General features: G+C 45.9%; 3 protein-coding genes across 3 annotated transcripts; 1 reads left to right on the top strand and 2 right to left on the bottom strand.

Moving 5' to 3' along the window:
• Positions 1-5,471: 5,471 nt before the first annotated feature.
• On the bottom strand, positions 5,472-7,836 carry GGS25DRAFT_472857 (uncharacterized protein). Its single transcript, XM_049259489.1, has one exon. It carries the CDS (start codon positions 7,470-7,472, stop codon positions 5,628-5,630), a length of 1,845 nt encoding a protein of 614 aa, XP_049122056.1. The 5' UTR covers positions 7,473-7,836; the 3' UTR covers positions 5,472-5,627.
• Positions 7,837-8,074: 238 nt separating this feature from the next.
• GGS25DRAFT_472854 (tRNA synthetases class I (M)-domain-containing protein) lies at positions 8,075-10,907 on the top strand. Its single transcript, XM_049259488.1, has 8 exons — positions 8,075-8,416; positions 8,479-8,862; positions 8,934-9,249; positions 9,306-9,380; positions 9,440-9,566; positions 9,623-9,856; positions 9,921-10,154; positions 10,217-10,907. Exons 1-8 carry the CDS (start codon positions 8,291-8,293, stop codon positions 10,737-10,739), a joined length of 2,019 nt encoding a protein of 672 aa, XP_049122055.1. The 5' UTR covers positions 8,075-8,290; the 3' UTR covers positions 10,740-10,907.
• Positions 10,908-10,978: 71 nt separating this feature from the next.
• Positions 10,979-13,018, bottom strand: GGS25DRAFT_472850 (ankyrin repeat-containing domain protein). The gene is made up of 3 exons (XM_049259487.1): positions 12,127-13,018; positions 11,490-12,060; positions 10,979-11,438 (listed from the first exon to the last, which is right to left on the bottom strand). Exons 1-2 carry the CDS (start codon positions 12,326-12,328, stop codon positions 11,681-11,683), a joined length of 582 nt encoding a protein of 193 aa, XP_049122054.1. The 5' UTR covers positions 12,329-13,018; the 3' UTR covers positions 10,979-11,438; positions 11,490-11,680.
• Between the last annotated feature and the right edge of the window lie 93 nt (positions 13,019-13,111).

Raw genomic sequence — 13,111 nt, 5'->3', positions numbered from 1 at the left:
CTGCGTGGGGGTCAGGGGGCCTGTATCGGTACGATCGACGCAGGGGAGGAATCGTTTATTCCCGGGAGCCTTTCCCTCGGAAGAGGGTGATAATTGGTTCAATTGTCTCGTAACTTCGGGGCATCTTGAATTTTGAGCCACCCCCCCTAAAAAAAAAAACCCCCTTCCCCGCTGAATGCGAATACTTCTTCCTAGGTACCTGGTACGTCGACTTATAGCGGCGATGTACTACTGATTCCACCTGACAGGATAGCTACCTAGAAGGTGCGTGTATGGATGGATCCTCGATGGAGACATGCAGATTATAAGGTAAAACGAGACATTGAAAGGATCAATTGCGAGACAACGCATACCTACAGTACCTAGTAAATCTATCTATCGGTCTGTTGTCAACCCCAGGTTTTATTAGGGTAGCCTAGCAAGCGTAGTGTCATCCCCATACTTACACACTATCTATAACTATGTGACCTAGTGCATGCCTACATTGCCTAGCACATACATGCCTAGCCGATATGAATTGTATCGGTCCTTGCCGCTTGGTGTACGTATCGAGTAAGCACCTAGTATGTATGCCGGGAGGCTCTAGCGCACGCCGGAACGACCGGGGAAAGCCCCATATATAGTACATAGTAAGGAGTCGGATCACATAGGTATCAAGTGTCTAGACTTCCGATATCGTCAAATACCTATAGAGGTGCCAGGGGCAAAAGGGGTCAAAAGGTATGCAGAAACCAGGGACAGCGACCAGGAAATGTACAATACAGACGACCGCAGTTCAAGAAAATTTGGTTCCTAGCCACGTTCCCAACAAAACGAGGTAGAAGCTGAGTGGTGTCTAAGTTAATGGAGTTGTAAACACGCGTGCTCAGGTGTACAACAGTCTAAAGAACTATTAGGGCAATTGGATAGTTTTATGTTAGTTTTATCCGTATACCTACTTAACCTAGTATAGTATATCCACTAAGGAGCATATGCCATCCGCCCCCTCGACGTCACTCAACTGCCTAGACCTGATTCATCTCAAACTCTACCCCCTAATATGTATTTTCTTCCTTTTCTAACCTCTCCACTCTGCTGAAATGGTTTAATCAGGCTGTATTGATCGATCCCAGGGCTATATATTCTGATTACGTACTTGTTAAAATCTTCTGAATTGTGTGTTAATCTCTGTTTTTACTGTACTGCCCCGAACTGGGTATACTTTATATTAACCACCTACTTAGGGTATGTAACGAGGTTATCATCGGAATTACTGTCGGTTGCCATTCCCTCTCACATACATCGACGAGAAATAGCTTGCACGTGTAACCATAAGTCTCACATATCAAGGCCGTCGAGGTGGTAGCAGCTAATTACCTAGGTTAGATACTACCAAGTTGAGAATCGGGCGTCAAAATAGTCGTTTACCCCAACTATATGTTAAAATCTAACTACTGGCTATGTAAAAGCGAGCCGATATCGAATTACTGGCACTGAATACCTACCTAGTAGGTAGCTGGTCTCCAAACACGGACACATAACCCTTGATACCCCCACCAGTGGGTTTACATACCTTCTTAGCCATTATGGAGTTGACTTGATGCCTTTTTGGTTTGGATTCGTGAGATAGCTGATGCCATTCTTCCTAGCTAGTTCCTTTGGGAGACCCTAGTAGAGCCTCATACACAGGAGCCATAGAGGGGTGTCGAGGGTTTAGGCCACTAGAAGATCCAGTTAGACCAACAGTATCATTGGTAAAGAAGACAAAGTCATGAAGGCATCCTATCGAAAAACCCAGATATTGAACAAAAAGGCCAGCAAGACGTGTCCCCCCCCCCCTTTTTTTTTTTACTTAGGCAGGTACCTAAGATATCAGGAACGAGACTTCCTTTTAATTCGTAAATCGGGCCCCTGCAAACAATGCTAAACATACTACCTAAGGTACCCAGGGGGGTTAGACACCGTGACCTTTGGAAGCCGCACTGTAATTTAATGCAATCTAGAAACTCATCCAGAAGGGGCGAACCATCTAGTCGTTCCTTCTTTGTGATATGACCCTTCCTTCGTTCTCATGTTTGTTGGGCAAGTGTGGGTACATACATATTACAGGTACGTAGATATTCAATGTACATATGCAGCTCAAGTATTTAGAGCCTAATTATTGAGGCTACCAAAGTTATAGCCGTGTTTGTGTTAGATAATCATATAAAGACGCCTCTGGCATGAGATGGAAAGCCTTAAATGGCTTGGATAGCGGTACTTGATTATTGTCTTCATTAATATATATATTCACACTCCAGTATACAGGTATTTTCATGTGCTGATTTATTCCCTGAAATGAAAATTACGAGCTGAGGATGTAGCAAAACAAACCTCTTTTCTCAAGGCAACATTGAAGGGAGTAAGTTGATAGCTTTTTGGTTAGGCAGTTAAAGAGTGTGATGTATATGTAATTAACACCAGTGACAAGGTGTTCAATGTTGTCCCATGGGCGTTCATGAGAAAAAAAAACGGCTATAGTGATAAAAGCTGTAACCGGTATTTCCTCACTTGCGCAATTGCTCTGATATGCACTGGGCAGTCTGGGCGTTGTTTCTGTATTTCTTTAAAACAAAGGCTATACTAATAAATGAAGAGGAAGTCGCGATGGATAGAATTTTATCTAAAAAAAAAAAAAGAAAACGTAAATTAATACCCAAGGTGCCTTTTCCAGAATAAAAAATCTCATGATACCTGAACCCTACTCCCCCCTCCCATAAACTTATCATCGTCTCAACTCCTCCAACTGATCCAGTCACTATTATTATAAACTTCCTTATGAGGCGTCTTCAATACCGTATCATAAGTTATACCAATACCTACCCAGGCACCTATTAGGTAGGGTAGGCATTGAAAAACCTCACTATCTTCATTTATACTCCTCATCATCTTACCGACAACCTTCTCATTATTCGGCCATTTCAGTCGCATAACACTTCTTGCGTTCAAGCCTGATTCAGTATTCACCTAGACTGATATCTCTTCCTGAACCGCTCCTCTACAATCTTTCTACACCAATAACACTCATCTCACAATCATAGTCAAGACCATTACCGTCAAGACCGTTCATATTCCAGACATAACTCGCCACAATTCCCACGGATATATCCTCTTTGAAGTCATCCTATTTAAGGACATCTGCCTTCTATATTATTCCTACCAGCTATTGACTGGAAATATCTTGAAATAATGGCAAACGTCCCAGTGTCCACTCCTTCGGCACAGATGACAGACTTATTGGACACGCCAAATGAGTTGCCGAGCCGGTTGCGCGCCATGACACCAACGCCACCCGAAAGCCATGGTTCTAGCTCTGCCGCCGGACCATCGAGAAATGATACGGCAGAATCATCGAGTTGCCAAAGCAATGGGCGCAGTATCACACCGCAGATCGAACAACCAAGAGTGGGTACTAATAGTGATGTAAGTTTGTCCATACCCCTGACTAACTTTGGCGACTGTCTGAATCTGACTGTAGGAGTCTGTCCACCACGAGGAGCGTCCACCGCCTGACTGGAACTTCGTTAGACCGAGCCTAGGCTACATAACGAATACAACGGAACCCGGGCAAGTCAATGGGCCAGCGCCAGTGCTCGGCCAGTTTATCTCTCCCGTGGAAAATAGGCCGGTTCAGCGACTAAGCGAACTAGAAAGTGAGGAAATGCTGATATCCTATGTACCACTATACTTCAGTGAAGGCTCCTTATTACCATTAACGCCCGAGAGTATGATGCATATCAGAGCAAGAAGGGTGATAATAGAAGGACTCCCAGATGCCCTGCTAGACACCAGTAACCTCACACCCTTCATTCGCGGCGGGCAGGTTATCCGCGTTGAGATGGACCACGGACCTGGCCCAAGGGACAATACTGCCACTGTGGAATTTGCAAAACATAGTGTGGCCATGGAATATTATACCTACATGAGACAAAACGCTGTGCGCCTGTTGGGTGTCGGGGTGCAAGTGTTTTTATCAAACTCGGTTATCCCGATCAGGATTCACGACAACCGTAACTTGAATTACGGCATTACTCGTCTCTTGGTGCGGTTCAACGCTCATGACTTTGAACCCATGAGCTTCTTTAATGACTTCCGTGAGAATCATATGGACCCATTGGAGGTTCTTGAGGACGCATGGATCGACGAGGACAAGACATTGTTCTTGCTCTTCATTGATATTGAAGACGCCGGTAGATACTACAAGGATATAATCAGCAGGAAGCTGATTCAGGGAGAGCAAGCTGTCATCGATGACCAGCATTTCTTCACCTGGGACCCTTGCGATGGGCCAGTGACAGAGCTTGACGAGCCTACCTGGCCAGCTAGAGATAACCATGATAGCCAGCTTCAACTCTGGATGAAATCCAGAGACAGCGACTATACATTCCCATACCTCTATGAAGAAGAGTATAATGATGACTACTGGTGAGGGACCCTCTCCTCCAGCTCCATCGGAAGGGTTTACGATACCTTACATTTTCCCCGACTACCTACATCGACTTGATACCACCGTTCCGAGCCCATAAAACGCCTTACCAACCCTTGAAAAGATATTTGCGCACGATATCGCGCTCCAATTGCTTTTGCAAATTTACCGAGACTGTATTTGTGTTTCAGCTTCACCATTCATCCCAAGCCGTTGCCATCTACGACAACTTGAAGACGTCCTCGGATTTTCACTCTTTCTCAAAAATGTTCTCCTTGCGTTTTACTTCCTTAGGTCGTGGCTCGTGATGCCTACTCCGATTGCGCTCCTATCAAGGTCAGGGGAAAGGGGTAGAAGGCGGAGGTGAAAAAAGGAGGGGGGAGGGGGGGCAAAGAAAGAGGAAGAAAGAATATAAGGCAAGGAATGGAAGCAGACACGCGTACACTTCGAACAAATTCAATTGCATTTGCAATGAGCAGTACTTGGGTCTCGGCCGTCATATCGACAAGCAAAACAGGATGAGCAAGGAAGAAGGACTCGAGACTTCCAGATGGAATTGCTGGGTGCTGTTATCCAGGCGCCTGGGTTTCAATTATGAAGCAATCTAGACACGAGAGTGGAATGTACCTAGCTAACTTCGCATTAACGATAGTTACTAGCTTCTCAATTCCACTATTCATCGTGCTACGATTACTTGAGACACATGCTTCATGTGTCCATGACCTCCTATAATCTCGTAGTTGTTCCTCGTAAATATAGACACGAGTAATTAGTAAGTGATATGGTGAGACTGCATGATGGTAATTCATTCACGGTAAAGGTAATTCGTAACGTAACTTAATCATCTTGCTTCTTCATGACTGAGACATGGCCAAGTAGTGCCAGACCCAGTCGAGTATTGTAGCCATACTCTGACTCCATATGCACTAACCAACTAACATAGCAACATAGGTGAGTTAGGGGTATAACTTGCACCTTTGCACTGCGAGGTATTCAGCTCTCCTCTGCCCATCGTAGGGGGCTACCTAAGTACCTAGGTTAGGTAGGTAGGTAGGTCCCTAGTAGTCATTCTTCACTCCCGAACTCAGCTCGGCTCAGCTTATTCAAGCCATCATCGCCCAACCCCCCCTCTCATTTCTATCACTATTACTCCTTATGGGATTGATAGCCGCAGCTAAGTTCCTCATGAAGGCAGTCCTGGCTCTCTCTTAGCCTTAGGCTTCGGGGCTGGTTTTGCCTTCGACGCAGCTCGCTTGCTGGCCAAGTTTGTTCCTTCCTCGGAAGCAATGGCTAGGATATCTTTACTATCGCTGCCGTCTTCCAAAGGAGTGTACGCGTGCTTGTTGCTCTTGGTAGGCAGACTTTTAGTCTGCTGTCTCCGTTCTTCAGGCCCTGCTGTACCAGCCCCGGGTGCCTCTATCGAGCCTGGACGCTCCTTGTCCATAGCCGATAGACCTTTCCTTATCACTTTATTGGGTGGAGGCTGGTGTTTACTCGCTTCGATAAGCTTATCTGGCTTTGGCTTGTCTACCTTCGGCTCATCTGTCTTTGTTGAAAGATAAATCTGCACGGAATCTGGCGGCATCTTGTCCTCGCGCATCCATTTGTACGGGTATCCTGGCCAATCGTCCGTCCAGCGCACCCAGAAATACCGTATGTTTCTGCCGCCACGTCGTATTGTTGCGTCACTTATTATTTCGTCTATTACACGCCTCTTTGGTTTCCGTTCTTTCAGTTCCGGGTCCGGTTCCAGTTTTTGCGCCTTGCGTTTCTTTAATTTGCAAGATCCTTCGCGGACTGAGTGCTGCCCCTGAACATCGAGCGGAGATTTGGCTGGCATATCGCGTATTGAGCTGAATATCTCAGAGCGCCGCTTGTTGGAGCCTTGACCCGTGGGGGTAAAGTCATGCTGTGGTGATGCACCTTTTGGTAACTCTGAGGGCGATGTGAGCAAAGGCGGCGGCTCAACTATTTTGCTCGTTTGGTGCGGCCGTTCTGGAACAGGGACTGGCGTCTCGGATGGCACATCAGAAGCCTTGGGCCGGGTGTCCTTAATGGGCCTGAGCGGTGTAGGTACTGGAACGGGCGTTTTCAAGGGGTGCTGCGCGTCTATTTGCTTCGATAGCGGCGGGGGTGGCTTTTTAGAGAGTGACAACTCTATGGGCGGCGAAGAAAGTTGCTTATTAGATTGGAGGACATTGGGTATCGGAACATAGCTCGTAGAGGACTTAAGGGCAAGCTTGCCGTTAGTACGCCTAAATAGTGTCGAGTCCTTGTTGAGCCATAGTGTCCTGGCATACGACCTGACTTTGGAGCCTGAAGTGATAGTCTCGGGGACATCATCTGGTGGCATACATTCGTCAGCCTCCTCAACATCCTCCTCCATATCAGTCGGTATCTCTCTAGTAGGCTTCTTTTGTGGTGTGGATAAAGATAGGCCAGAGGTACTGGCGGGAGGTAATATGGCCTCAATATTCTGGGATTTATCAAATTTGGCCTGTTGCGTAAGTTGACGTGCCTGTAGCTCTGCTTTGCTTGGTCGACCACGTCGTTTTTTACTCGAAACTGTTGGCGTATAGGAAGAATTCACTGCATTCGTTGTATTCCTCATATTCGTCGCATTCGTTGCAGCCCTGTATTTCAGCCTTCTTTTCTCTGCTGCGATCTCTAGCTTGCGCTTTTTCCTTGCCTCCTCCCTTTCAGCCTCCTCGTCTCTCTCGAGCGACGCCTTGTATTCGAAGTCCTCCAAAGCTCGAGGCGAAACATACTCGTGTATTTTGGTCGCAACAACAGACGCGCGTGCTGCTGGTAGGTCTGGCCATCCAATGTCGTAGTACACCTGCATCTTTAGTTCGCCTTTGGAGGTTTTGTCGTACACGACGCGCTTGTCGAATATGAACGCGTCCGAGTCATGCTCGGGTAATATTCCAATAGGCGCCAGCGGAGGGCCACTGCCACGTCTATATGGTGGAGGCTTGAAGGGTAAAGATATTTGGATTCGCGACGGTGAGGCCGACTCTTTCGTCATGAGGATGCGCTGGAGGTGTTCCCGCTAGGAACAGTATCTTGTCGCGGGTAGCTGGGCTGGGCTGGGCTGCTGCTCAAGGAATACCTACTGTACTAGAGTAGTATGAAGACCATGAAGCATTTGTGACGCAAGCAGCGTACCTAGGTAGTCTTGTTTGGGATTAAGCTAATGTGAATTTCGTGGAATTCTAATAGGGGTTCAATCTTCTCTTTCCTTCTTCTTTTTCTTTGTCGCATTACTTCAATGTTCAAGGTTAACATATGAAGATTGACCATTGATCGTTGAAGTTTACATGTACTACCCTAAGTATGTACTTGGTAATTACTACATGTAGATAATTAGTAGCCTGAGTTCGTAATTAACTTGAAACTTAGGTACATACTTTATTATGTAGTAGCAAATTACTAGGTACTACTACATAGTAATATGATGCTTCAATAACGGTACCTGATACTTAAATATAAACATTGAGCCTTTAGAATTCAGCGTTTTGAACGTTCAAATGCTTACTAGTACCCAGTAGTTACCGCCTTCCGCTTCCGGTAGCATTTCAACGTCTTCAAGTTCCTATTTTAAATTTCTGCCATATTTAACTAGTTACTACCTAGTAAAGCATTCTTGCTTATGTCATTTTTGTGACTCAAAAAAAAGTTCAAAGTGCCCCTCCCCCGCCATTCACCATTCTCTCATATCATCATCCCCGTTAAAAGCTTCTGAAAGCTTCCAAGACAACAACGCGATCGTAGTAGGCAATCGTAGTAGACAATCTGTATAAAAAACGAAACTAGCTCTGGAGCTGCAGCTGCAGATCGGAAACCATGGCCGAGTCGCAACCAAAACCACCGCTACTCCCTCAGCCTGGCAAGCAGAATATCCTAATTACTAGTGCTCTCCCTTATGCAAACAATGTTCCTCATCTCGGAAATATCATTGGTAGCGTTCTTGTACGTTGATTCGAGTCGGCTGAAAGTTGAAATTCTACATAACTAATTCACTGGTCCCATAGTCTGCAGATGTGTTCGCTCGTTTCTGCAGAGCCCGAGATATCCCAACCCTATTTGTCTGCGGTACAGATGAATATGGCACTGCTACCGAGACCCAAGCTCTGGCCGAAGGCGTAGACCCTGCCACCTTATGCGCAAAATACAATGCCATTCATCGAGAAATATACGCATGGTTCAATATCGAATTCGACATCTTCAGCCGAACCCCAACCCCACAACACACCGAAATTGTCCAAGCCATGTTTACCAAGCTTTGGGAGAATGGCTTCATTGAGCAGCGAGAGACTGAACAGGCTTACTGCCCTACCCATTCATCCTTCTTGGCTGATCGCTTTGTAGAGGGCGAGTGCAGTCTATGTCATGCCCCGGGTGCACGTGGAGATCAGGTATGCTCTTGAATACCTCCCTTGACGTACTTTTGTCTCTTGCCTAATGCCAATGTTTTCGATTCAAATAGTGCGATGCCTGTGGAAACCTTCTTGACCCCTTAGAGCCTGTCGAGGACACGAAGGCTGAATCCGGAGAAGATAGAAAAGCGACAGGCTGGTTGTTAAACCCTCGTTGCAAACTTGACGGCACAACGCCAGAACGACGGAGAACAAAGCACCTTTATCTTCGTCTAGATGCATTGCAACCCGAGATCAAATCCTGGATCGAAACTGCTAGTAACAGCAAGGAATGGAGCTCTAATGCGATTGCAATCACTCAGTCGTGGCTCACTGACGGACTCAAGCCGCGGAGCATCACGAGAGATCTCAAGTGGGGTGTACCAGGTACGTGTACCGTCTTCTCACCGTGAGGAAAACGGCTAACTCTATGCTCGGCGTAGTTCCCACGAATATTCCAGATTTGTCCAAGGATGACTACCAAAACAAAGTCTTCTACGTTTGGTTTGATGCCTGCAGTATGTAGCAAGACCCGCCTATTCATTAAACTTGAATAGCCTTATGCTAATCAGAACAGTTGGTTATCCATCCATTACCAAATGCTATACCGATGGAGATGACCTATCCGGCAAGAATTGGGAGCAGTGGTGGAAGAATCCCGACAATGTATCACTTTATCAGTTTATGGGCAAGGACAATGTTCCGTATGCAATTCAACTTTCCATAATATGGCATTGCATTGGCTAACCGTATATAATAGATTCCACAGTATTATCTTCCCAGGATCTCAGCTTGGCACCAGAGAAAAATGGACACAAGTCACAAAACTGTCTACTACTGAGTATCTAAACTACGAGGGTGGCAAGTTCAGCAAGTCAAAAAGCGTTGGCGTGTTCGGAAACAGTGCGAAAGATACTGGCGTTCCAGTAGATGTGTGGAGATACTATCTGCTGTCGAGGCGTCCGGAGACTAGCGATTCGGAGTTCAGTTGGCGGTAAGTATTTGCCAATTCGGCCTCTTTCAAGCTTTCATTGAAGCTAATCGCTGGGCGTATTCAGAGAATTTGTCGACGCCAACAACAACGACCTATTGAAGAACCTCGGAAACTTCTGCAATCGTGTTGTCAAGTTTTGCCATGCCAAGTTGAACGGCGTTGTACCTGACTATAGTACCTACAAGGACTCTGGCGATCTACTGAAGCAGTACAAAGAAGAGGTCAACACCCTTCTCCAGACCTATATTTCAAACCTCAAGGCCACTAAGCTACGGGCTGGCCTTTCAACAGTTCTCAGGTATGAGTCTCAAACTTTCATGTACTTTAGTTTGGGAGTCTAACGCGGAGTTATCTCTCTAGCATTTCGGGTTTGGGTAACAAGCTCCTGCAAGACAACAAGCTTAGCAACCAGCTTCTATCTGAAGATCCGGATCGCTGTGCAGCAGTCGTTGGTTTGGCGCTCAATCAACTACACCTTCTCGCAAACCTCATTTTTCCGTATATGCCAGGAACAACCTTTGAGATTCTCGCCCAACTTGGCATTAGCGACTCTCACACTAGGGATATCAACATTCCAGACACATGGAAGACTGACATCATACCACCTGGCCAAACCCTTGGGGAAGCCAAGCTTCTTTTCTCTATTATTCCCTCAGAAAAGGCCGACGAATGGCGCGAAGCATTTGGTGGGGAAGAACTTCGGAAGCAGAAAGCAATCGAAATGGAGAAGGCTGCTGCTAAGAAGGTGGCAAAAGAGAAGGAGAAGGAGAGGAAGCGGTTGAAGAAACTAGGGCTTGCTGGGTTGCAAGGGAGTGCTTCAAAGGCCCCATCAGAAGAACTAAAAAATCTAAAAATTGAGGATAATGCAGCTGGAAAGCAATGATGGGAAGAATAAAAGCAGCGGTAGAGCTTAGCGAATACGATGCTATGGGTAGGGCGCTGGTATAGAGGCTTCTACAGAGAGCAACCATGATCTGATTGGGTTTAAATCGTACTATAGGCAGTTATTACTTACCTAGGCTAGGTATTAAAAGAAGTGATAGTAGCTTCGCCTGACTCCCTGAAGTAGAAGATGTGTTAAGCAATGGATTAATCTAATTCAATGCCACGCGTAAGCCTAGTTGACATTCTGATCACGTCACAGCACACATCACCCAACCACCCCTTCACTTCGCACCTTCAATAGAATCCCTTCAGTGGAATCTTCATAGTACTGGTAACAATAACATATAAACATTAACATTAAGAATCAGTACAGTGGAAACAATAATAGGAAAAGTAATAAATATAACTTCAAGTCCACCGCCCCCTTTTCTTTTTGTCTTTTCCTCTTCCTTCTTGCAAGCAATCAACCAAACAAACATACTTCAGCCCAAAACACCATCAAACACAATTAATCTCTCTCTCTATCCTGTATACAACATTTCCATCAATCTGCTAAGCAGTTTTTGTTGTTCAAGGCTTTGGCAATTTGCCGCCTCTTCGCACATATAAGTGCTAAGTATGTGTAACTTTGGGGTCCTACTCTTGTGGCCCATATTAAGTTATTAGGGGCTAAGCGTCGAGAGGGGATACCAAGATACTAGAGTAGCGTTAGCTGCCTGTCCTTTTTGTCAACAACTGATAGACATACCTGATATAAACGCAACCCCAACCATGATACCAACTTCTTTTTTTTTTTTCATTAAATATGATTCTCATTACCATTCAATTTCCGTACTGTCTGGCAAGGACAGCTCGGTAGCTAAGCCATTCATAGTATTCGATAAGAGCTACTATTTCGAAATCGTTGCACTCCATGGCAAGATCGATTGCTGTCCGGTTCTAGTGGTTGCAAATTCCGATCGATGCGCCGTGGGCTAGGAGGTCGTCGACAGGGTACATCATACCCTCACGTACACCAACATGTAGTGGGGTCTCTCCGTTGTTGTTTTGAGAGTTTAGAAGAGCCCCACGTTCAAGCAGGAGCTTGATAGTCAATAGGTGACCTTTGCGCACAGCAAGATGTAGGCCCGTCTCGCAGAAGTTGTTCTTCTGGGTGATCGGGGTGCGGGTGATCAGCAATATGCGGACAAGTTCGTGGGCGTCGCGCTCACAGGCCTCCAGGAACGGGGTGTTGCCGCGACGGTCCTTTCCGTTGAGGAAGAGCTTCAGCTTTCCAGTTTGGAATGGCTCAAAGCAGCCGATGCTGCGCATAATAATCTCTGTGCAGATACAATAAGTCAGCAACGATACCCAGATCAAAATGGAAAGGACAACAGGTTGCGTACTCTTGACAGCGGGGCTCCATCCCTGGGCTGCATAATGGACAATGCCTCGTCCCAGTCCATCAATGATCTGAGGGAGGATGTCGCCGGTGGAACATCGCAGAAAAGCAGCCATTTCGTAGAGCAGGGTGAAGAACTGGTCCTCATCTCCACCTCGGCATGCGCGGAGCAAGTCCAACTTCTGTTGATGAGTGATACCCTGCATGATTGATCCAGGGTCGAGCAATTTTGTAATGATTTGGTATTGGTAATGTACCGAATGATTTGAAGGGCAGCTGTGGTGCTGCTCTGAAGTGCAGATAGGCAGGGCTATGTGCTGCTAGCAAGTGATGGTGTGAAATAATGATGAATGAAGTATTAGAGGAGGATATTAGTGTAGAGTGTCAAGGTGAAATATTAATGTAAAATATAAATGCAAAGTATGAATGTGAATGTCAATATGAAGTGTTTATAGGCACAGCAAAGGGAGGATTGAATCAAGCAATTGTGTGATTTTATGGTGTAGGAAAGGTGGAATAATAATTTTTGCAAGTAGAAGAATGGATGTCAAGATGGTGGAACAAAATTCTACTGTGGAAATAAGGTAAACAAAGTGACAGTGACAGTGTCCAGTACCACCAGCCCCTCTGTTGTTGTCTTGTTGCCAGGCATGATTCCATTTACATTTTGAGCCTTAGTCAGGTATCAACCACCATGGAAATATGCTAGTGGTAGTGACGCAGGACTGTAGTAGGTTGGCGTCCGAAGTTCGTTTCTCTTTCTAAGCCTCAGCCCTAATTAGGGCACTGGTATCAAAGATTATACTTGCTCACTTGACTGCAATATACTAGGCAGGAAAGAAATCACCAAATATGCCCCATTCCCAAGCCCAAGTCCCCCTTTCCCTCCCTCTTCCATAATGTATTTATCTATAAACTGGGGTGGTGTTTGGTATACTATGCGATGCCTGGCGACGCTTTACGATATCTTACCTAGTACTTACCTAGGT

Source organism: Hypoxylon fragiforme (assembly GCF_022984875.1).
Source record: "Hypoxylon fragiforme strain CBS 206.31 chromosome Unknown GGS25scaffold_1, whole genome shotgun sequence".
Taxonomy (NCBI): Eukaryota; Fungi; Ascomycota; class Sordariomycetes; order Xylariales; family Hypoxylaceae; genus Hypoxylon; species Hypoxylon fragiforme.
The sequence above is the reverse complement of the archived record's forward strand: the minus strand, read 5'-3'. Positions and strand labels throughout refer to the sequence as shown.